We start from the raw sequence: 26387 nt of genomic DNA, 5'->3' as shown, positions 1-26387 counted from the left end.
GGACGAATGGAGACGTGTCGTCTTCAGCGATGAGAGTCGCTTCTGCCTTGGTGCCAATGATGGTCGTATGCGTGTTTGGCGCCGTGCAGGTGAGCGCCACAGTCAGGACTGCATACGACCGAGGCACACAGGGCCAACACCCGGCATCATGGTGTGGGGAGCGATCTCCTACACTGGCCGTACACCACTGGTGATCGTCGAGGGGACACTGAATAGTGAACGGTACATCCAAACCGTCATCGAACCCATCGTTCTACCATTCCTAGACCGGCAAGGGAACTTGCTGTTCCAACAGGACAATGCACGTCCGCATGTATCCCGTGCCACCCAACGTGCTCTAGAAGGTGTAAGTCAACTACCCTGGCCAGCAAGATCTCCGGATCTGTCCCCCACTGAGCATGTTTGGGACTGGATGAAGCGTCGTCTCACGCGGTCTGCACGTCCAGCACGAACGCTGGTCCAACTGAGGCGACAGGTGGAAATGGCATGGCAAGCCGTTCCACAGGACTACATCCAGCATCTCTACGATCGTCTCCATGGGAGAATAGCAGCCTGCATTGCTGCGAAAGGTGGATATACACTGTAGTAGTGCCGACATTGTGCATGCTCTGTTGCCTGTGTCTATGTGCCTGTGGTTCTGTCAGTGTGATCATGTGATGTATCTGATCCCAGGAATGTGTCAATAAAGTTTCCCCTTCCTGGGACAATGAATTCACGGTGTTCTTATTTCAATTTCCAGGAGTGTATATAAGCATTCGTTTTTTTGCATTTCCAATTATCACAATAAATGAACAGATTCCCTTCATGTGAGCGAGTCTCGTAAGTCACTTTTTGCAAAACACTCATCTTATCTCGTCTGTTCGAATTCCTGTAAGGTCATAGTAAGTGACTTTACATGCTGTACTTTAATTATTTTGTCTGCTGTTCGTATGCTTACAGCCCCTTCGCTCTTTTCCTTTTTAGAAATGGGTCTGTCTAAAATGTCTGTCTGTCAGTACAGTTGCTGTTTCTTTTCTTCGTTTTGGAACGGGGACAGAACTGGCACACGCGAAACTTCTTGTAAGTATGATGTAATACAAGATTAGCCTTTATCTAGAGTGGATGTCAATAATCTTTCTCGCATGTTTCTGGCCTTGAACCTTAAAAGCGCTGTTGTCTGCATCTTCGATAGATGTCAGCTCTGCTAGTGGTACTTATCGACACAACATCTAAAATTCTGAAAGCTTCATCAGATACTTTCTTTGGATTATACAGGAAAACACCACAAGCCTCAAATCCTCTGTAAGCGTTTGAAGGAGTAGCAGCTTTTCGCCATGCCTCTTTTAAATGGGGACGGAAGTGAAATCGTGAAACTTTTCTATCAGGATAAGATTGCATCCAAATTCTCGTCTCCCTGTAGAAAAACTATTCAAAGACCTGAAGACACGCCTCTCTAGCGGCTGCAGTTATGTGTTGAGTGAGGTGGCAGACGAATCAATATGACATCGCGATTTCTAGTCAGTTCTAGCACATGTGGTACAGTGTTGTGAGACGATCGGCCATCCAGAACCAGTAACTACATTGTGGGTACCCCAGGATGGATTGCTCTATCACCTGGAACATGAAGAGGTCAGAGGTCACTCACGTAGATACTGCAGCCGTTGGGAAGAGAATCTATCCATTCGGTTTCTTGTTTTCCCTCTATAAAAAACACGTTGAAGCAAACTATCACGGTTATTGTCTCCTCTTTCTCCATTTGATACAATTTTGGAAAATGACTCTCAGTGTTGACAACATCCAGTTTTTGATTAATCTGAAAACCATTTACTGAATAGGTTTGTTTTGGGTTGGATATCGAGTAGTAACTCAAAATAATTCGAAATATTCTCTCTAAAGGAGCTATAGATCTGCGTCACCCAACTTCCTCACTAAGTCGGAAAATCGCCTAAAAAAGATCGGAGCCAGTTCCATCCAGCCATTTCTGCATCACGGTTAAAGCGGTGCAGGATACAGTTACGGTCAGAAAAAAGAAAACGCAAATTTTCGCAGAGCTGCCTGTAGCTGGAAATCCTGAAACTTGAGGACTTATTACGTGGTTAAAGGGTTGCCCCTCATTTTCCGCTCCAAGAGTATACGGAACAGTGTTTTAGTAATGACAGTAAGTTCCATTGTCAGTACAGTATATGGTATGCATCAGCAGTATAGTGTCAAGACATATTTTAAAACAAAGTCAGAATCTGAGCTATAAATGGAGGTAAATATAAACTAAGAAAATAGTATTCCTCGATTTGATTATATTCTATAGACCTTACCATTTTCTTGGAAGAGTAATGCAGTTTCTTAAGAGGAAACAAAAATTTAAGGACTACAAGAATTTTGCATTTTACTGCAAAATTGAACTATTTCCTAAGAAATGTGTTTCATAGATTCTGTCCCAACATTAAATCTGAGGTCTTATTTCTTGCTTTTTATCATATTTTTCTCTTGGAGTCGTTTAAGGCTAACTAGAGAAACAGGTTATATTTTGATACTCTGAAACAGGTCGTACCTCTGTTCTAATAAATTGCTCCGTGACCCTCTTAAGATTTTCTTTACTCTTTGAGACGCCCTCACGTAAATTCGAATCTTTTTTGCTATAAGAGAAAAGTCAAATATCGATGTGTAACTGGAGTCTTGTCGTAAATACAATGTCGCATCTTCCCCAAGTATCTGGGGCAAACGTCTTGTTATTTCACGTGACCAAACATGGCGCAGAACGTAGGTTGCTGATAGCAATGGAACTTTGTAACTGGACCTATATTCTACGTTAATAGCTATTCTAAATTCCAGATCTGACTTTCCTTTGTAACAACTTCAGCGGGGTGAAACGTACACTTTTCGAAATTTAACAACACGAACAGTCGACAAACGGTGGTAGCTATAACTTCCCCGCTTAAAAGACAGAAAAAACTAGTATCGATGCAAGAATGAACTTGAAAAGTTTCTGTTCTCTCTCCCTCAACCCCGCAGATTCTTTGTAGACCATACCCTAACAATCGTAAGGTCATAGTTTTTTACCGCTACGTGATATTTGTAGAGCTAAATAATATCTTTGTTTCACATAGTTCAGTGCTGACTAAGCAAGCAAGCTGAAATGAGAAAGCGGGTGCCTCAAGCATAAAAGATCCACACATAAAGATGTAAACAACACTGCGCGTGGAGTAAAGACTACAGGCCTAAGGTTCAATCCAATTTCGTTTTCTACAAGATAAAACTAGTGATCACCAAATACAAGCATAATTCCAATGTGCGCAGAAAATGGATGGTGTCGCACACACAAAATGAGGAAATAAGGGTGTTGTACCCAGGCTTTAGAAGATCTTATAAAGTGACCAATTAGGAGCAGGAAACCATCTCATTCATCCTCTACAAATCTTGAAATCCTTTGTAAACGTTAATATTGTAATTTATTGTTTGTCTTCTTTGAGTATTTTACATATCTTTTGGCTGAAGAGCGGGTTGATTGTATCGCCCACCCACGCACGTATAGTGCGAGGGTGGGGAGGGAGGAGTGAAATGACAATTTAAAAAATGTCACATTATTCATCAGTACAAGTTACTTTGAATCAAAACTCCTTATATTTTATTGGGAGAAGATTTTTCGACCACTTTCATAATTACATAAAATAGCAGAACTGTGTTTAAATCAAACTGAAAACATCTGTTCTTGACAATAGCTCAAAGAGCCTCCCATCTCACTTCTTTCATCGTTTTTATTGCATGTAACAAGAAAGGGAACAACATCTCGATACGTAGAGTGTCTCAAGAGCCGAGGATACACATAATACGAAACGGTAGCGATACTGAAACGAAGTTTCCTGCAAGTGATTTCACGCTATGGGTCGAGTATTGTTTTGCATATGATACAAAGCATTTTTGTCATCTGAGGTAGTAATGCAATGAGAATATTGTGTGTCTCTTTTTCTACCTTGGATTTGTTTTTAAAGTGGTGTAGGATTTTATTGACCCTCGTGATAATACATGTAGTGGATATTTTTGCGTTGGTGACTCACACATGTGTTCATATCCAAGCCCGGGCCTTTCTATGCAGCACTGTATCTGTTAAATTTTCTTGCAAACGAAGTCCAACTGAACTTAACCGCACGTTTCATGTGTATATTTGCGAAAAATTTCAGTGGTCGGCATTTGCTGTATTGCTAAAGTTTCCTTTCCATAGTTTCTCAAAGGTTTAAGCACATAAACACAATTGTTTCAGTATCTCGTCAGTTCAAAACGAGTAAGAGAATCAACACAGTGAAATACTCATCTGTTTGCCTGTTACCAGTTACTGATAACTAATTTCGAAATCTGGAACTGATAAGGAGAATACTTATTCACCACCTTAAAACTTCCTAGGAACAAGAGCACGTAGAGAGGCGCTACCACGGTAAGAGTCTCGACTTGTGTTTACCTGGACTTACTTGATACATCTGACATGAATCCAGGTACAGAATTTCCATGCATTTCTTTAAATAGAGATACTCGCCCAGAAGATGTACCATGACAGAAAAACAGAACACTATTCTAGATCCGCAGGAAATAAAGGCGAACAGGAAACGAGCAAATGCAAACCATCCAAACTGAAAAGGAACTGACATCACGACTCAGTAGCACTAACTCCAAGAATAAGGGAACTACGCTGGCGGAAAATGAAAAGTGATGCGCCATGTGTACCCTGACTAAACGCTTCCAAACTGATAGTCCAACAACGCCATGGTTGGGGGATATGTTGATTAAAATTTCATCCATACGCGCATTTATTTTCAGTAGAGAAAGAAGATCCACCTACAAATAAGGAATGAGATGATGGATATTGAGAAAGTCTAACGTTACTGGAACTTCTCAGATGGATGTTGCGACACAGCTTGTCCAGGGGACGTTCACGTGCAGCTTATCTCCATTTTTCGGACTTCGTGGAATGTAGGATCATCTATGTGAGGAACGTGGGGACACCATACCGACACATCACACAGTTTGCAGTATGGTAGTGACTGCAGAAGGAGTGGTGGCGAAGCGGGCACAACACTGTGGCAAGAACACCGAGCAAGAGTTTTTTCAGAGGGACTCCACCGCAAGAACGTTGCACGATTGTTCGACTGGTTGTGACGAATAGACTGATGACAACAGCTGAAATCATGGCAGAGGTTAGAGCCAAAGTGTGAACCAGAATTTTCGGGGACGGTTTATAGGCGCGTTGTTTTTGGTCTCTAGATGCCACGCGTCGTTCACCGGTGACACTATGTCACAGGCACCAGATGCTTTCACGGTATAGTGCTAGAGTCGAATAGGTCACTGAACAAAATTTAATGATGTTCAGCCCTGAGTCTCTCTTCCGCTTTGAGGCGTAGGCCATTACATAGCAAGGAGCCTCATGCAGATATGACGCATGGTTCTATCACGACAGATTTTCGCTTACAGCTCCGTGTAACAGGCAACTTGCGCAGGCTCATGCTGCGGGCTCTGTGTCGCCTGTCATCACTGACAACTCCACGCAAACGCCAGTGATCTCTGTCGTTAAGTGAAGGCTGTCGGCCACTGCGTTGTCTGTGGTGATAGGTAATGATGAAATATGGTATTCCTATCGCACTCTTGACACTGAGGATCTCCGATTTCCGCAATGGAATGTCCCATGCGTCTAAATTCAACTACTACTCCGCGCTCAGATACTGTTAATTCCCATCGTATCGCCATAATCACGTCGGAAATCTTTTCGCATGGATCAACTGAGTACAAGTGGCAGCTCTGCTAATGTACTGCCATTTTATATCTTGTGTGTGTGAAACAATCGCCATCTGTGTATGTGTATATCGCTGTCCTATGACTTCAGTCACCTCCGTGTATATTAACACAAAGTCTTTCACGGTATTACCACAAAGTCTTTCACGACGGATTTATTTAATAAATTTTATTGGTGCACATGTCACGTTGAAAGCATATTGAACGAGAACCATTTCGATGTCGAAATAAACCTATAAACCCCTATCTTCAGACAAAATGGCCTTCTTGCACATGAAATTAAGTCAGCTCTCTTCAGTAAACGCAAACCAAAATACAGTCAATCGACCGAATAAATTCAGCACACTACTTTCCACGTGTGGACCAATATCAAACAAAACTGGACGAATACGAAATATATCTGGAATTAAAACCCTCTTTCAGGCTCCATGTGAATGTCAGACATGACTTAAGTTGCTCCGAACAGTCAGTGTGAATGAAGTAGCCTGTTCAAACCGTTTCCCCAGAGCTGTACCGGACATCAGTCACACATCAAGTACAGTACTGTAGAAAAATCGACTGTTACCGTGCTCGGACTTACGAATCACAAGATCTTATTTGAACTGCCACAGCGCAAGCTTCCCGAAAACCTTGGTCGGAACCGGGTGATTGGAACAATTTTTAATCATTTTCTGGGGAAATTTTGTCCATTATCCTAGACAAACGTAAAAAAGGTGTGTGTGTGTGTGTGTGTGTGTGTGTGTGTGTGTGAGTTTAATAGTACGTCCCGTATTATTGATCGTGATAGGAACAAAGATACTGCGAGTCGTCAGTATAATATCTGATTCTACCGGGTACTTCTACATCCTTTACATCTGCGTAATTCCGTATTTTCTTCGATCAGCAGTCCTGACGAAGACAAAGGTGGATTTTTTCGAAGAGCAACAAGCCCCGCCTAAGAGTGCACTCTGCCATGGGGAACCTGCCATAGGTGGTTCTCGGATACAGCCGAAACTTGATAGGGCAGTAGCAGGATGAAAATAGATGTACACCTATTTTGATTTTGGTGACAAAATGCATTTGGTTCCGAGAAAATGACGGTCAAGTTTCGATTCGACTTCATCGGGCTACTCGCGCGGTGTAAAAACAACTGCACTGATAACACAATGGCTAAAAACACAATTTTGGCATTTTTTGCTCCGTGTTAAATTCTAATCGTATGCTTTTTCTTTTGTTGTTGCGGAAGTATGTGACATAATTATTTTCATGACATGGTGAATACAATGGAATAGATAAAAAAGCAGCAAAGATTTCAAATCTAATTAAAAATAGATTTTATCGTCACAGCTGACAGGAATTATCACTTTGTAGAAAACCGCTACCAACGGTTTTCGTTAGTCTCCAAGAAATTAGACAAATTTGGTCTTCGAGTGCATCAAGACATTTAACTAGTTAATGCAACGACATGAGAATATTCACACAACATCCAAAAAATCTGGATATCTCACGAAAGAAATCTATCATCAGTTTCTGGACAAAATTTGCGACCTTACTTAAAAATGGCGCCGTTCTGTACGTTGTTGACTCATGAGGTGGGCAAAATTATACACTTTAAACGCTGGGCTGTTCGTCACTGAAACCCGAATACCGACATGTAAATTAAAATTAATTCCTCAAAAATGCATGCTACCATACAAACCCTGTGATGTATACTTCTTCTAACAGGTGAAGAAGTATATTCGACGTTTACAGAAGTGTCCTACTCTCATCATATTGCAGAGGGAAATCAGAAGTAGGAACGATACAGTTAAAATACACGTCTTGATCCGTAATCAGTTGCACGCTCCAGCTTTCGAGAAAATGTCTCGAAGGTGTTGCTTACCGTGCAATTGTCTCCAGATTGCGAGGTGGTTTTCCTAATGATCTATACATAAAAAGGTGTGTGACTATTGTATATCTACGTTCGGGCGGTGCTCGTCGTGCTACAAATGTTTACGCTTTGAATGTTTTTATGAGTGCACTAGTTCTCTTGAAGCACAAACGTAATAAGGAGAGCTGAAATACTTGAACTATTTGTTTTTAATGTTCAGTTTCTGTTAATTATACACTGATTCGCCAAAGAAACTGATATAGTTATGCGTATTCATATACAGAAATATATGAACTGGCAGCATACGGCGCTGCGGTCGGCATCGCCTATACAAGACAAAAAGTGTCTGGCGCAGTTCTTAGATTGGTTACTGCTGATGTAACGGCAGGTTATCAAGATTTAAGTGAGTTTGAACGTGGTGTTATAGTCGGCGCACGAACGATGCGACACAGAATCTCCGAGGTAGCTATGAAGTGGGGATTTTCCTGTACGACCATTTCACGAGTGTTCGGTGAATATCAGGAAAACGGTAAAAACATAAAATCTCCGAGATCGCTGCGACTTGGAAAAGATCCTGCAAGAACGGGACCCACGACGATTGAAGAGAATTGTTGAGTGTGAAAGAAAAGCAACTATCCCGCTAAAAGCAGCAGAATTAAATGCTGTGACATCAACAAGTACCACTGGACCCTTGGGATGACTGAAACCTTTTGCCTGGTAGGACGAGTCTCGTTTCAAATTGTATCTAGCGGATGAACGTGTACGGTTATGGAAACAACCTCATGAATCCATGGATACCGCATGTCAGCAGGGGACTGTTCAAGCTGGTGGAGCCTCTGTAATGGTGTGCGGCGAGTGCAGTTGCAGCCCCTGACATTCTAGATACGACTCAGGTGACACGTACGTAAGCATCCTGTCTGATCACTTGAAACTATTCATGACCATTGTGCATTCCGACGGATTTGGGCAATTCCAGCAGGACAATGCGACAACTCACACTTCCAGAATTGGTACAGAGCGGCTCCAGGAACATTCTTCTGAGTTTCAACACCTCCGCTGGCCATCAAATTCCCCAGACATGAACGTTATTGAGCTTATCTGGGATGCCTTGCAACGTGCTCTTCAGAAGAGATCTCCAACCACTCATATTCTTTTGGATCTATGAACGGCCCTCCAGGATTGATGGTATCAATTCCCTCCAGCACTACTTCAGATATTAGTCGAGTCCATGCCATTACCTTTCGCTCTTCAGTGTATAATACGCACACCAAAAATAGTTTTGCATCGTCCCAGTTCCCAGAACTCCTGACGATAAAAGTTGACTCTGGATATTGTATCACAGACACAGTCCCTTTGACTGTTCAAAGATGTCACTTAACCCACTCAAATTTGTAAACAACCACGCATGAGCAGTCCCTATTAGGCAGAGGTGGTCGGACAGCCGATCAGTTCCAGTCATTACACCAGGGAGGAGGTCCACGGCTCGTGTTGTCTGTAGTTCAACCATGCCTAGACGGTCAATACCGCGGTTCGATCGCGTACTTTGTGCCAGGCAGGGAGATGCAGAGAGACAGGAACTGTCGATGACAAGCGTCGCTCAGGTTACTACTGCAGTGAATGACTGCTACCTACGGATTATGGCTCTGAGGAAACTGACAGCAACGCCACCATGTTGAATAATGGTTTTGGTGCAGCCGGCTACAGGACGTAACGACTCAAACTGTGCGCAATAGGCTGCGTGATACGCAACTTCAATCCCGACGCCATAGCGAGGTCCATCTTTGCAACCACGACACCATGCAGCGCGGTACAGATGGGCGCAACAACAAGCCGAATGGATCGCTCAGGATTGGCATCACGTCCTCTTCACCGATGAATGTCGCATATGCCTTCAACCAGATAATCGTCGGAGACACGTTTGGAGGCAACCTGGTCAGGCTGAACACCTTATACACACTGTCCAGAGAGTGCAGCAAGGTGGAGGTTCCCTGAAGTTTTGGGGTGGTATTATGTGGGGCCGACGTACGCCGCTGGTGATCATGGAAGGCGCCTTAACGGCTGTATGATACAGGAGTGCCATCCTCCGACCGTTATTGCAACCATATCGGCAGCATATTGGCGAAGCATTTGTCTTCATGGACGACAATTCGCTCCCCCATCGTGCACATCTTGTGAATGACTTCCTTCAGGATAGCGACATCGCTCGACTAGAGTGGTCAGCATGTTCTCCAGAAATGATCCCTATCGAACATGCCTGGGAGAGATGGAAAAGGGCTGTTTATAGACGACGTAACCTACCAACCACCCTGAGGGATCGACGCCGAATCGGCGTTGAGGAGTGGGACAATCTGGACCAACAGTGCCTTGATGAACTTGTGGATAGTATGATATGGCGAATACAGGCATTCATCAATGCAAGAGGACGTGCTACTGGGTAAGGTCTCGCTGTGTGGTGGTACAACATGCAACGTGTGGTTTTCATGAGCAATAAAAAGGACATAAATGATGTTTATGTTGATCTCTATTCCAATTTTCTGTACAGGTTCCGGAACTCTCGCAACTGAGGTAATGCAAAACTTTTTTGATATGTTTATTGTATAAGACTGGAGCTGATACATCTATTTTTATAATATTTGAAACATATATGTCTTTTGTGAATAATTCCATTACATTTTACGATGTTACAAAAAATATTGATGCCTCATATTTCCACAACAGCAAAAGAAAAACAAAACATAGGATTGGATTTGAACATGGGGCGCGAAATTTCGGAACTTTGCTTTCTAGCCAAGGCGTTACCAATTCACTAGATTTTGTGATGCGCGAGACGATTGATGAAGTCACCTAAAACGAATTAAGTCTCACTTTATTTTCACCTCTCACCACAACAAGTTTCGATTGGATCAGAGGGTCACTTATGGCGGGTTCACCTCGTCAGACAGTGTACCGCAGAGCGGCTAGGACTCTATAACTAGTCTCTGGGATTCTAGTGGTGACTTGTTTGGCTTGTGTTTGGAGGCCAAGACTGATATTGTGTTTCTCTTCTGTCAGCATAAGGCACCGTTGAAGGATAAGCGCTTTGGACACTAATTGAGGAGATCTCAGCCGAACATGCTACAATCTGACGGGTCGGGCTGGTTGCAGACTGATGGCAACTTCGTGCAGCGCAGAGCAAGTGGAACACCGAAGAAGAATTAAGCTGGTGAGAAACATTCTGAGGCGAACGTCCCGAACTTTCTCTTTACCACATTGTCGACCTCAGCTAACTGTTGTCACACATTTAAGTATCTTCCGATCTGTCCCTGTTATCGCAGAACTGTTTACCTTTGGGGTGTTGTCATTCCTGTAGCTCCCTTGCCAGAATAACGAAAAAAGGGTTACATGTATTACATTATCACTGATTCGTCGGACATGTTTATTATTTATTATATTCCACGCTTTGAAATTATTTATTGTTATTGGATTTAAGGTACTGTTTCATAAAGTTAAAGTTTTTAATATGTAATGTTACTAGCTTTATGGATTTTAATATTTTCTTATTCAGAATTATGAATGATTCTTGTTGTCTCTTTGGTAGATTATTTTTATTGACTTAGCTTCATCTATTTGCAAGCTCTATAACAATATTCCAGATGTTGTACCAATCCTCTGTGATAGTGTATTGCTCCCATTAACACACGTTTTAGCAAAATTAATCTAGTGCAGCTGGAGGACGTGACTAGTATTTATGACTGATGCCTCGCGGTAGTAATATTGTGTAGAATCAATGGTTTTTGTGCAGTAGTCACCTAAGAAAGGTTGTTTTTGATCTGGAAGCTTCCACTCCAAATTCCCTAGCTCTCTAGCCCTCCACTAACTTGTCAGTAGCGATTTCAAACGAAGGGAGTCCAACTTCCATTGCCATAAAGTTACAGAGCCCAGATATATTTTAACCGAATCTAGTGTTCTCTCAGTGTCTAAACACCGTCGACGTTGCGAATAATGTTCGGCAGTTATACACCAGTGTATGTGTAAGTGCGTATTACTGAAATAGGAAGCAACTGAAAGATGAATGAAAGACAGGTGCATCATTCAAAATGCAGTAGAAATACTCACACTGATGATGCCTGACTGTATGAAATCAGATAAATATACATACAGCCTGAAACGCGTCATGATGCATATAAACAAACAAAAAGCGAATGGTTACTGTACTTTTCCCGTAGCCAGTGACGCTGTAGTTAAAATTACTTCTGATGTGTGATTACTCTTCCACTGAAATTGATTTTCTAATCCATGTGACCTAATCATCGGTACTTGTTCAGTTATTCATTTTGTTCTCTGAGATTGCGATAATTGCTTCGGAATCACGTCATTACAGGACCTTCACCAGCTTGGACAGTCCCCTGCTGACAGGCAGGATCCATGGACTCATGAGGTTGTTTACATAACCGTACACGTTCATCCACTCGATACAATTTGAAACGAGACGCGTCCGGCCAGGCAACAGGTTTGAGTCATCAAGGATCCAATCCTACTTGTTGATGTCACAGCATTTAATTCTGCTGCTTTTTGCGGAAAGGTTGCACGTCTGTCACGACGAACGATTCTCTTCAGTCGTCGTTGGTCCCATTCTTGAAGGATCTTTTTCCGGCCGCATTGATCTCCGGGATTTGATGTTTTACCCGATTCCTGATATTCATTATACACTCGTGACATGGTCGTACGGGAAAATCCCCACTTCATCGCTGCGCGGAGATTCTGTGTCCATCGCTCGTCCGCCGACTGTAATACCACTTTCTAACTCACTTACATCTTGATAACCTGCCATTATAGCACCAGTAATTCATCTAACAACTGCGCCAAACACTTGTTGTCTTATATAGGCGCTGCCGACCGCAGCGCCATATTCTGCCTATTTGCATAACTCTGTATTTGAAAACGCATGGCTATACCAGTTTCTTTGGCGCTTCTGTGTCTACTACAACACACTTTAAACGCAATTTTTTTTTTTGTAAATTAGATGACTGATTGGAAGTGTTATAGTTGCATGCCGTCCCTGTCGCTATCAGATCCCTTTATCTCCTTTATTCATCAGCTTGCCTGTTTGAAGCAGTTTCTTTTACCGCGTTTAGGTAATTGTCATTATAAGCACTAGAATCTTGTGAACCGATAGTCACGTTGTAATTATTCAGTTTATTCGTGTTAATATCTCTTGCATAAGTCGGCATCGAGTTCCCTTTAGAGCCTCTCTCAAGGTTCCTTGATAAAACAACTCTCGCACACATTTGTTATTGGGCCTCCTGATTCTGAAAAAATTGGTTAGTTCTTGATACATACGAACAGCATTTGTGACCACATCCACTTCACAAAGAATGTGTCATTTACGTATTTGTGTGCTACATGTTTCATGTGGGGCTGGAAATCAGTTCAGCCTTTGCCTACATGGGCATGTGAAACCACCTAAAACCACTCTCTGGCTGACTGATGTACCAAACCGACAGTCACTACTCCGACACGGAATATCGATCTTGATCTGACTTACCTACCTTTCTACGGTGTCTGAACACAATTTTTTACACTACACGAGCAAATCTACGTCTGACTCCTCTATAGTTAAAGTCTTTACACAAAGACAATTTTTGAAGTGTTTGCATTTAACCACTTTATCACATCCATTCCAAAAGACAGCATACATTTTGTCCCTAACTGAAAAGTCAAATTTATTTTTTTCCGAAACAGTTTTTACAGTCACCGACAATTTTTTGTTTTTGCTTTAAGAATAATTCTATTATTTTTTTCTAGAGGAAACATCTCTTACTTTTTCATGAACAATACCAATGCCATGTACATGAATGATTGTATCGTTCTTCCATATCGCTTTTGTTATTGTCGTACTAAACCAGAATTTTACGTGCAAGGGGGACTTTTCTTTCCATTTCGCAAGTCTAAGTTTTTCTTTTTCAGGGCTGCGAGTTATTCAATACGGTACTTAATGACGGTATTTCTTCACGCTTCACATTCATATTACTTTTTGTTTCTCCGACATTCAGCTTAAAGAGCTGTCACCATTAACTGCATATCGGCGTTCTAAATTATTTCAATGAGATGATCTTTCTTGATATGTCACTGTCATTTTTTCCCACTAGCTTTTGTAGATATTTTAAGTTACATTTCTTTTTGCGCGTCACGTCCAGTCTATCCGAGTTTGAGAAGATAGAATTCATTATTGTTGTAGGTTTTATAAAGATTCTCTTAGGTCGTTTTGGTATAGCTATTTTTCTAATTTCTTGCTTCCAAGCCGAAGTTTAAAACGAAAATTGTATTTGAAGTACCTTTACCTATTCTGAATTCAAACTGTTCATCGTGTTGTGCAATACATACTCATGTGAAAGTTGATGTGAGGGAGACAGTCGTATTCGGGATGACGACGATTCAAACCCACGTCCGGCATCCTGATTTAAGTTTTCCGTGATTCCCCTAAATTGCTTCAGGAAAATGCCAGGATAGTTCCTGTGAAAGGGCACGGCCGATTTCCCTTCCCATCCTTCCCTAATCCGAGCTTGTGCTTCGCCTCTAATGACCTCTTTGCAGACGGGACGTTAAACACTAATCTCGACCTCGTCCTCCTCCGGAGACAGCAGAAAGCACAAGTTCATGGCTGAGACCAGGGTCAATGAGACACCAGTCAGCGCACAGCGGGTCTGAGGCGTCAGCTGTAGCGTCACCATAGCAACAGGAAATGAGCCTGAGGGGGCAAGATGCTTCTAAGCGTACGAAACAGCAGTGCCCGTGTTGTTAAGAAGTACGATGGATATTGCTTCATTACGTCTTGCTTCTTACTAACACAGTCTCTGTTATTTCGTAATTATTCGCCAATACCAAGCCCTGGACTCTCAATAAACGTGTCCTTCCTAGTCAGGAATATATGTAACGTACGAGTTGAGAAACATAGAAGTAGATACCCTGGGAGTAACGGAGCAGCTTAAGTCACGTAATAAAGGCAAGGCCTCCGGTCCAGATTGCACATCAGTCAGGTTTCTCTCAGAGTATGCTGATAAAATAGCTCCATATTTAGCAATTATATAGAACCACTCCCTTTCAGAAAGATGAGTACCTAAAGACTGGAAAATTGCTCAAGTCACATCAATACACAAAAAGAGAAGTAGGAGTAATCTGCTGAATTACAGGCCTATATCACTAACATATACTGTATTCGAACATTATGAAGTGCCTCGAAGAATACGATTTATTGACATATAGTCGGCACGGTTTCAGAAAATATTATTCTTGTGAAACACAACTAGCTCTTTATATTCATGAAGTAATAAGTGCTATCGACAGGGTATTTCAAATGGATTCGATATTTTTAAATTTCCAGAAGGCTTTCGACACCGTTCCTCACAAGCGTCTTCTAACGAAACTGCGTGCCTACGGAGTATCGCCTCAGTTGTGTGACTGGATTCGTGATTCCCTGTCAGAACGGTCACAGTTCGTAGTAATAGACGGAAAGTCATCGAATAAAACAGAAGTAATATCCGGCGTTCCCCAAGGAAGTGTTATAGGCCCTCTATTGTTCCTGATCTATATTAACAACAAAGGAGAGAATCTGAGTAGCCGTCTTAGATTGTTTTCAGATGATGCTGTCATTTACCGTTTTGTAAAGTCATCAGATGATCAAAACGACTTGCAAAATGATTTAGATAAGATATCAGCATGGTGTGAAAAGTGGTAATTGACCCTGAACAAGGAAAGTGTAAAGTTATTCGCATGAGTACTAAAAGAAATCAGCTAAATTTGGATTACGCGATAAATCTACAAATCTGAAGGCTCTAAATTCAACTGAATACTTAGGGATTACAATTACAAATAACCTAAATTGGAACGATCACATAGATAATGTTGTGGGTAGAGCAAACCAAAGACTACGATTCATAGGCAGAACACTTAGAAGGTGCAACAGGTCTACTAAAGAGACTGCTTACACCACGCTTGTCCGCTCTATTCTAGAGTATTGCTGTGCGGTGTGGGACCCGCATCAGGTGGGACTGACGGATGACAACGAAAAAGTGCAAAGAAGGGCAGCTCGTTTTGTATTATCGCGAAATAGGGGAGATAGTGTCACAGACATGATACGTGAATTGGAGTGGCAACCATTAAAACAAAGGCGTCTTTCGTTGCGACGGGATCTTCTCACGACATTTCAATCACGAGTTTTCTCCTCCGATTGCAAAAACATTCTGTTGGCACCCACCTACATAGGGAGAAATGATCATCGCGATAAAATAAGAGAAATCAGGGCTCGCACAGAAAAATTTAACTGCTCGTTTTTCTCACGTGCCGTTCGAGAGTGGAACGGTAGAGAGACAGCCTGAATGTGGTTCATTGAACCCTCTGCCAGGCACTTTATGTGAATAGCAGAGTAATCACGTAGATGTAGATGTAGAGTGCAAGTTGTGACACATGGACGACGACATATGGGAGTTTGGCTCTGGCCGCGATGCATGGTCGGATGACCGTAGTGGTTAAGACGCAGGCTCGCGTCGAGCGGGAAATCCGGATTCGGGTTCCGGTTCGGCACAGATTTTCACTGTCGTCATTCCAATACATAGCCGAAGGAGGTTCTTATTCGCAACTGTGAATACAGTTCCTGCTTTCTAAGTGCAATTGGGGCCAGCGTGCTAGAGAGAGCACAGGGGACACATTGAATTATACACAGCAGCCAGTCACAAACTATCTATACTTCTCACAAGTCAAAAACTTCTGATGAATGATATTTTAAATGCGAGGGTTTGGCTTATTCGAACTAGAGCGATCAAATTAACGGAAATTTGCGAGACAAGTTTTCCTTCTTGGAAAATTTTTGCTTGACCAAAAAGGCAAAGGCCCAGGTTTCGAGTCTCGCTCTGGTACACCCAGTTTTAATCTGCCAGGAAATTTCGCAACAGGACACACTCCGATGCCGAGAGAAAAATAACTTCTGGAAATATCTCCCCGGCTGTGGTTAAGACATATCTTCGCAATATCCTTTTTGTAATGCTAGTCCCGTAAGTTTCGCAAGAGAACTTTTGTGAAGTTTGGAAGGTAGGAGATGAGGTAGTGACGTCAGTAAAGCTGTGAGGAGAGCTCGTGAGTCGTGCTTGCGTTGATCAGTTGGTAGAACACTTGTATGCAAAAGGCCAAGGTCACAGGTTCGTGTCTCACGATGACACATCATTTTCATATGGCAGGAAGTTTCAAGCAGTTATTTGAGATACCGAACATTTATTCAGTACAGCGAGATATTGATAATAAATCAGCTGAAAGTAATTAAATGTGTACAAAAATATAATTTACTTGCAGTGTTCATAAATATTGTCTTTAAGCTTGTATGTTATACGTTTGTGTTCTTAGTAGATGTTATGACGCGAGTAGGTAGCCTCTACGTCCCAGGGAGTTCAATGTTACGTGTTCTTTGCTAATGATAAATTGGTGGAAAGTTTCCAAAGGGATCTGTCAGCGTAGGAATCTGGACAGCCAAGCAAAAGATTGACAGAAGTGTTCTTTAAATAAATATAATTTATTCAACTTGTGCTAAAGATCTGCTACAGTGTTGACAACTTGTGGGGGGCGTGGCTACCTATAAGCAGCGGCCCGGCACGGGCGTACTTCTATGTATACTGAATGTTTGCCGGTAGAGCAAACTCGGTGTAACGTTCGGGACCAACTAGCACCTGAAAGTAAGCTTGAACTATAAGAATGGTGCCCAGATGGCCGTCTCTTACAACAGCGTCGTGGTGATCTTCATTGGTCGGCGGCCTGGAGGTTCTTCATTGGTGGTGGTGTCCGAAGTGCCGCTAGCGGCGCCCACAGCAAACGTTGAGGCGTCGGCTTCGACAGTATCGATAAGTTGCGGTACAACAGTATGGCAGGTATCTTTTTACATCTCAGCCGTACTTAGCCAATATATTCTTGCATCATAGTACTTTGTTAAACTGTTACACTCTCTCCATGTCCGTTTGTAACAGTCCCTAGACTCTTCACAATCACATTCATCTTCATGTACACGTTTTACCAAAACATGTATGCACACATCATTCCTCCAATCACATCTGCATAATTGTTTTTGTTATCTACAAAGTTTTTCATAATTTCCTTAAAAGAGAACCTAGCTGCCTTTTCCTTGCTGCTCATATTCCTTATGAATTGTTCGTCACTTACAGCGATGCAAATTTGAGGTGCATTGAAGAGCCTTGTTTTGATCTTCTCGAACGACGAGGCAAGAATAGCGGAGACTATGGTTGCAGACAATTTCCGTTGAAATTCAATATCCCTGTCTAACTGCCGCATCAAGTAATCCATTGTATATATCAGGGGAAATTTTATCCTACTGCGGTTAACAACAAGAGAATTAACAATAATTGCCGTCTATGCCTCCAGAGTTTTACGGATGGGTCACTCCTCCTGTATTCAGTACTTCTGTTGATCTCCGATTGGATGAACAGATGGTGACGTGTCTCTCTTGTTAACGTAGGAAATTGATCTTTTCATAAACACACAAATGATAGAGTTTTGCTACTAATATTTTAGCAAGGTAGGTTTAGGCATCTCTTTTATGGTATTATGCATTATATAAATTAAATATAGCGTTTTCTGCTCCCTAAATGCAGCGCATGAGTATGTCATGTTGTGTTTAGTATGACGGAAGATCTAACTAATCTGCTTAAAAAAAGTTTTGCTTAAGTTTTGCATGACTTGTTTACACTCTTCCTGTTTTTTTAGGCCAGGAACATATTTCACCTGCTCGTATTGTGTAACAACGCATCGCTTTACCTGACGTCACGGATGTGTGACCTCCGACTGTAGATCTGGTACAGCAGCTTGCCTTCTGTAATTTTTTGGTGGTGTTCCATACAAATTTAGGCAAACGCCTATCTACGACTAAGAAAATGCAATAAACAAAAAATTAAAATGCGATGACACACAGAACGTGAGTATTTGTGAAACAGACATGGCAATCGATGTAAGTCATTAAAGAAACACAAAGATGATTTTTGTTAGATTTTTATTAAACTAAAAATCAATAAATTAAGTTTAAAACTTCGGTAAACGTAATAATAGGCAGTACTTTGGCACTACGGAAAAATGTTGGTTCAACAACTGGCAGTTTGCGGCATTTAGTTTCCGAAGAGACATCGGACGCAGGTGAGCGGCGAATACCCAGACGCGACGCAGCGGCCGTGCTCGGCTACCACCTGTGTGAGAGGCGGACGCCCGCCGAGTACTTTGGCTTGCCGGCCGCCGGCCCGCGGTACACCCTCTGCCAGGAGCCGTCGGCGTCCACGCGGGTCCTGCCGTCGCCGCTCTTCCACACGTTGCCCTGGCCCTGCACCCCCACCACGGTGCCCACGCCCTTCTCCCTGTGTACGTCCACGTCCACTCCGCCACGGTCCTCCTGGAACGAAATGACGTGCCGGTAAGCAGGTACATCAGCTTCTCCTATTTCCAAAAATGAGCTGCAGCATCTGATCCGAAACGGTGACATATTTCTTGTATATCTTATTCGAATATATCATTGACAACAGTAAGGCATATCAATGAACACAAAATAAATCAAAATTAATGAAATGACCATTTTTAATTTTTTTTATCTGTATCAACATCTCCATTTTTATTTTGGGTGTGCTTAAAGAACTTATAAACTAATAGTTGTGTGTGTTTCCATGTGCCTTTAAGGCGGCCAGCGGAAGACAGATCAGTCAATAGGATCGCAAACAAGTCAACTTCTGGAATATCGCGCCGCTTGGACAGCATCCGTAGCAAAAACACAACCTAAGCTGCCAGCTCGGCGAACGGATCACAATCTCCATAGATTCTAGACAAGTATGTCATACATTATAGCCTACACAAAGTCAAATCACATGATAAATTAAGATACGAAATAACCACTATATTAAAGGACCGCTGTGGAGCACTCGCGAACCGACATATTGGAGAAAAATACACGAACCACGTCTACAACCAAAGCAAATTAGCAATAACCTCGTAGACAGCATGTATGTCACTTATGATGTCATAATTCGAAGAATATATAGATGGATAGCGTTCTTTAGTAGAATCGACTTTCCTCGAACAGTCACGCTTGAAACAATGTTTGCTAAACACGTTTGTTTGGGGAGACGCCGCCAGTGGGTCCCGTTTGTGTACTGCATGTAGAATACGGGAAGGGACCGGCAACTCTTACAGCACTGGATACAGGCGCTGCTCCCCACAATCTTGAAGACGTGTCGTGGGGCACGTCCAGCGAATTAACAATATGGCAACGGACGCCAGTTTATTGCAGGCATACGAAACGTATTTACGGCTAGACCATAAGTTCGCCAGCATCGAACGGATGAAACTCAGCTTCCTCTGTTTACTCACTTGGCTCAGAGCACTGTAGACAGCCGACTACAAGTTGTTGCCGTATTTCCTCCGGTTCAAAAAAAGCATTCGATTCAGTGTAGAACTGTCGCTCACACTGCGAAATACGAGCTTGCACAACACTGGAGAAAGATGGATATACTTCGTAAAGACATCGTACCCAATGGAACCCAGTACTGTGGTGCGACATTGTCAGAAGCAAAAGTAGCATCTTGTGTGTTTGAAAGTTGTCGTCTGCTATGCACAGTAGAAATGTACGAGACGGCGTCTGCAGCTGTCAGAGGCTATACGGTGACAGAGTGGTAAAATCGCTGCATAATTGGTACGTAATACAGGAATGACTAGCGCCTTGTGTAAGGAAAATTTACTTACAGCATAAATAAATTGTAATAATAATGCGCGTAAATAGACGAAAAGATGTCTGTCTCATTCAACTACACGGTCGACGATCAGACATTCGAATGAGTCACAAACATCAAGTACCCTCGAGTATGTGCCCCGCGCGATTTACCTTGAAATGACTGGAGAATAAAGCTACGAGAAGGTACCTTTCATAATGACATTTATTGGACGAAACAGAAGGTCACTTACAAATCGCGTTCGTCGACTTGGGGCTACTATCAGATTGAAGCTGCTCAGTTTTGTGTATTCGACGCAAGATCTTTATATAAAAACTCATTAAATTCCAATAAGAGATGCCATGCATTACGCATCATGGAGTGCCATACTTTTAGGAGCTTCAGATTCAAAATGTACCACGTTCTGCAACATACACCTTGCATAATGACCACGAGGGTGAAATTTGATAAATTATATGTAGGAACACTGACACACGCACTGTCCCTATAGTACAAGCAAATATAGTAGGAAAGAGGGGAAGCGGAGAGTGCGAGTGATGTGCACTAGAGACCCTCAACCAAAGACGTGAACAACGGCTTAGGGAAATTTAAATGCAAATGAGGATTTAAACTAAAAACGCGAAAAAGCTCCGTCTTGCATTTATGCATATCAATAAATTTCATTTTCCTGCTACAGACTACAACCGGTTACTGGAGGGATTAAGAGTTGTGGCTACCAGAAAAAGGAAGTGTACGAAGAGTAAGGCACTCACCTTGTCCTTGGGTGAAGGGAACGCGCAGCTGAGCGCTATGGCACTCAGTACGACGAGGAGCACCGCTGCCTTCATACTGGTTCAATCTGGAACGGAAACACTTACGGTTAGGATAGGACTACTTTAGCAGGTGAACGAACACTGACCAAAATATATCCAAGGATGATCACTTTTACTTAAAGCTTAACGTGTATATATGTTTACGAATCCACTCGCTCTTTGCGTCACATATAAATATCCGCCTTTCAAAGAAATGTGTATCCAATAGAACAATACACTATATGCTATATCCGGTAACCCTACGTAACGTGGAATTGACTACTAGACATCACGAAAGACACACCCGCCAGTGTTAAATTAGGTGGGGAGTACCGTATTGCGTTGTCACTAGAGACGCAGGAACAGCAGTTATGGCAGCGGGTGCTGACCGTGGTTAGCGCGTTGCGTCGAAACTCAGACTAAGAAGGATATGAACACATTTTACAGCATTGTGTGCTGAGTACATAAAAGAATAGTTCGAAGAGAAAGGTTGTTTGTATCAGTTTAAGGATGCATATCCCGTCTAAAAGCATTATTTATGAGGAAAAGGTTTGTAGGCGACAACATACCTGAAGTGGACTGGCTTGCCCAGAATACCAACCTGAACTCATTGAGGTTGAGTTTGAACGCTGATTTCGCTCCAGATCGCAGCGTCCAACATCACTTTCTGCTCTCTGGTTTCGACTTTTGAGTAACAATGAACTGCCATTCCTCCACAGACATTCAAACACTTAACTGAAACTTTCCCCAGAAGAGTACAAGCCTTCTTAAAGATGAGGGGTGGATAAATCCCCCATTAAAACTACTAATAGGTGTCTGGATACTTTCGGTCATATAGCGTGTATTTGATCGCGTGTCACTCCTTGCTCTGCGCTCGTAGGTAGCACACCGCGCCTCGTACGCTGCCACCGCGGCGCCCGGGGGTTACAGCACCAAGTTACGACACCTGAAGATGGGCCTATAAGAGCCCGAAACCGATCGTGTGATAATAAAAGAACCTTACAATTGTAGCGGTATTTACAGCCTCTGGTATAATTCTCAGTTGTGGATGTTCCTCCAACAGGATTGTTCGTAAAAATTTACAAGTGTATGCGTTAGGTGGAGAGCACTGTCCAAGTGAATAAAATAACAGCGAGCAGCACAAGGAAAGGAAACCATGCGAACTCGACAAAAACTCTGTGTTCTGTACAGCGTAGCTCACTGAAATCATGAACAGTATGCCGCGTAATAATTATAGACTTTTTCTTTTTTTTGTTATATTTGGCAATCATATACATGAAGTTTCCTCCTTTAATACTAGTTTACTAGACTGTCGATTGTACATCCACGGCCCAAATGGAGGAAGATGTTGCTGTTATTAGAGACCACTGCACTCGCTATTCGACAGCTTGATTTGTAAACTTGCTGACAGATTTCAATTGTGTGTCGGACTGGGGCTAAAATATCGGGTCTCGTCTTTCGTGGGAAATGCTGTTGGCAATTAAGCTATTCAGGCGTAACTCACGAGTCCCCTTCAACGTATCAGTTCTTTCAACACAACTGTGTTGCGTTGCACAGACTGAATGCACCCAACAGAGCGAACGATTCCTACCTGGTTTATGTCAATCATCGTTCTAATGGACCGATTCAGCGGAACAATAGCGTGATTTCTCGGTTGACAATTCACATCTTCGCTGTGTTTGTGCTAGTGCTTCGTTCTGAATGACTCAATTAATGACTTACGTTAACATCGCTTTCCACGCAAATGACAACTAAGAACATTGTCGTTAACTTTACCAGCGTCAGCACTGTGTACGCGCAATGAAGTGGGCACACTACTTTATTCCGAATTTCGGTTAAGAATAAACAAAGCAAAGACTATGCTGGAAACACAAAAACAGCTGCTTGCTAAAGAAAGAATTTCGGAAATACATGGTCGAGGAAGTGAAGTCATTCTCTTGTCTAGCCATACTAATACATCCGAAACGGCGGAAGAACGCACTTTCAACAAATTGCACGCGACATTTACAGGAATTCCGGAAGGTTTTATGAAACACTTTGATTGGGAGCACTGACGGAAGTACAATCTGGCCCCAATCGGGCACCGGAGAAACTGAAACTCTAAGCATCCGGTATCTGTCGCTACAGACGAATGTTAAGGGTGAGTCTAATAAGAGTATTAAGGTATGCACGGAAAACTCTATATCAAGAAGATAGTCAGTGAGAGACTCTGAAGGCAATCAGGAATAGGCAACTTTAAGGTTGTGTAATACATTATTCAGTTCGTAGTCGATGCAGTCAGATGAAACGGTTAGCGCAGCCTAAATAGACGGTCGGGAGTATCAAACTAGCGATAAAGTTATTTGTTGACTTAAATTTAATAAAACAGGTACTTCTAATAAATCGGGTCCTGTTCTTTACACAATCAGATTTTTATGTATAAAACAGTTTGAAGGTCTGATTACGCTACAAATGAGTTAGATGGTTGATTTGGGGAAGGAGACCAGACAGCGTGGTCATCGGTCTCATCGGATTAGGGAAGGATGGGGAAGGAAGTCGGCCGTGCCCTTTCAGAGGAACCATCCCGGCATTTGCCTGGATTGATTTAGGGAAATCACGGAAAACCTAAATCAGGATGGCCGGACGTGGGATTGAACCGTCGTCCTTCGGAATGCGAGTCCAGTACAAATGAGTTAATGTGTTAAATTTTGGTGTTAAGCGTGTAAGCGAGAAAAAGTTCAGGAAGTCCCTAAGTGCGCTGGTTATCAAACACTGGATGAACATATTCTGGATAATCTGCACGCTGTTAGTTGCACTGGCTCACGATATGTATACTCTTCCTAATTGTACTACTGCCTTAAAGCTATGAAATAATTTTAAATTTTCAAATTCGATTAATACGAGTAACTGTATAAAATGTTGAAAATAGATTTTTTGTTGTCTCTGGAAACCGTTACACATGCATCCTGCTACTAGGACGATGCCTCGGGTTAGCCGTTTGGTAGTATAGATAGTGAGGATCTGCGTGTTCACAACGTCTAGTGCTGTCTGAACTTACTGGAGCTCCTGGTGCTGCTGCTACTGTGTGCGCCGGGGCCGCTGCCTTGGCTGTACTGATGTTCAGTGCTGCGCCTGCTGCCGTTTATACAGGACGGCGGTTGCGCGTACTTCCCGCCGGTTCATCCCCGGCCGGTACCTCGGCGGCACCGCTGCTCTCGCAGAGCAGCCGTGGCCCCGGGCTACGTCACCGCTGCTCGTGACGTCAGCGTCTTCCAGCAGATGCTGCGTTTCCCCCGGCACGCTGGCCGGGTCTGATTCAAAAGAACGGCCTTGGCCCTCCGAAACAGTGGTGACAACTACGTGGGGGAGGGGGATTACTGTCTTAATAACAATGCTAGTTTCCGGGACTGTACAACATCATAAAGTCCAAGGCCCACATAGTTACTCCGAGAATGGCTCGTACAAGGAAGATGATGGTTTTGTAGATGAGTTTTATAGCTCTCGTTGCCGTCACTTTACTTCCAGTATTCTGACTTCTGAGCAAAACGTTGCTTGCATTGGCGCATCACATCTGAACAAAAATTGGCAGAACATGTTCCGGATTAGTTGTAAATATACAGGGTGGTCCGCTGATAGTGACCGGGCCAAATATCTCACGAAATAAGCGTTAAACGAAAAAGCTACAAAGAACGAAACTTGTCTAGCTTGAATGGGGAAACCAGATGGCGCTATGGTTGGCCCACTAGATGGCGCTGCCATAGGTCAAACGGATATCAACTGCGTTTTTTTAAAAACAGAAACCCCCATTTTTATTACATATTCGTGTAGTACTTAAAGAAATATGAATGTTTTAGTTGGACCACTTTTTTCACTTTGTGATATATGGCGCTGTAGTAGTCACAAACATATGGTTCACAATTTCAGACGAACAGTTGGTAACAGATAGGTTTCTTAAATTAAAATACAGAACGTAGGTACGTTTGAACCTTTTATTTCGGTTGTTACAATGTGATACCTGTACCTTTGTGAACTTATCATTTCTGACAACGCATGCTGTTACAGTGTGATTACCTGTAAATACCACATTAATGCAATGAATGCTCAAAATGATGTCCGTCAACCTCCATGCATTTAGCAATACGTGTAGCGACATTCCTCTCAACAGCGAGTAGTTCGCCTTCTGTAATGTTTGCACATGCATTGACAATGCGCTGACGTACGTTGTCAGGCGTTTTTGGTAGATCACGATAGCAAATATCCTTCGACTTTCCCTACAGAAAGAAATCCGGGGACGTCAGATTAGGTGAATGTGCGGGCCATGATATGGTGCTTCGACGACCAATCTTCCTGTCATGAAATATGCTATTCAATACCGCTCCAACCGCACCCAAGCTATGTGCCGGACATCCATCATGTTGGAAGTACATCGCCATTCTGTCATCCAGTGAAACATCTTGCAGTAACATCGGTAGAACATTACGTAGGAAATCAGCATACATTTAGACTGCCATCGATAAAATGGGGGCCAATTTTCCTTCATCCCATTACGCCGCACCATACATTAACTCGCCATGGGAGCTGATGTTCCGCTTGTCGCACCCATCGTGGATTTTCCGTTGCCCAATAGTGCTTATTATGTCGGTTTACGATACCGCAGTTGGTGAATGGCGCTTCGTCGCTAAATAGAGTTCGTGCAAAAAATCTGTCATCACCCCGCAATTTCCCTTTTGCCCAGTGGCAGAACTGTACACGACGTTCAAAGTCGTCGCCATGCAGTTCCTGGTGCATAGAAATATGGCACGGGCGCAATCGATGTTGATGTAGCATTCTCAACAGCGACGTTTTTGAGATTCCCGATTCTCGCTCAATTTGTCTGTTACTGATGTGCGAATTAGCCGCGACAGCAGCTAAAACACACAATATTGCCAACGCATTTGTTGCAGGTCGTGGTTGACGTTTCACATGTGGCTGAACACTTCCTGTTTACTTAAATAACGTAACTATCCGGCCAACGGTCCATACACTTGGATGATGTCGTTCAGGATACCGAGCAGCATACATAGCACACGCCCGTTGGGCATTTTGATCACAATAGCCACACATCAACACGATATCGACCTTCTCCGCAATTGGTAAACGGTCCATTTTAACACGGGTAATGTATCACGAAGCAAATACCGTCCGCACTGGCGGAATGTTAAGTGATACCACGTACTTGTACGTTTGTGACTATTACAGCGCCATCTGTCACAAAGCGAAAAAAGTGGTCCAACT

General features: G+C 42.8%; 1 protein-coding gene across 2 annotated transcripts in view; it reads right to left on the bottom strand.

Annotated features, from left to right (window-relative positions):
* The window catches only part of LOC124777455, a 51513-nt gene extending 27214 nt beyond the window's left edge, over positions 1-24299 (bottom strand). The window contains exons 1-3 of one of the 2 annotated variants that reach the window (XM_047252870.1): positions 24172-24273; positions 21096-21181; positions 18610-19016 (exon numbers count right to left, since the gene is read on the bottom strand). In XM_047252870.1, the coding sequence (XP_047108826.1) occupies positions 18810-19016; positions 21096-21170 (282 nt within the window). In that variant the 5' untranslated portion in view covers positions 21171-21181; positions 24172-24273 and the 3' untranslated portion in view covers positions 18610-18809. Of the gene's footprint in view, positions 1-18609; positions 19017-21095; positions 21182-24171 lie in introns of those variants that run through there. The other variant, XM_047252872.1, reaches the window with a different exon arrangement.
* Positions 24300-26387: the final 2088 nt, after the last annotated feature.

This window comes from Schistocerca piceifrons, chromosome 2 (assembly GCF_021461385.2).
Source record: "Schistocerca piceifrons isolate TAMUIC-IGC-003096 chromosome 2, iqSchPice1.1, whole genome shotgun sequence".
Lineage (NCBI taxonomy): Eukaryota > Metazoa > Arthropoda > Insecta > Orthoptera > Acrididae > Schistocerca > Schistocerca piceifrons.
This window is presented reverse-complemented; position numbering and strand designations above follow the sequence as displayed.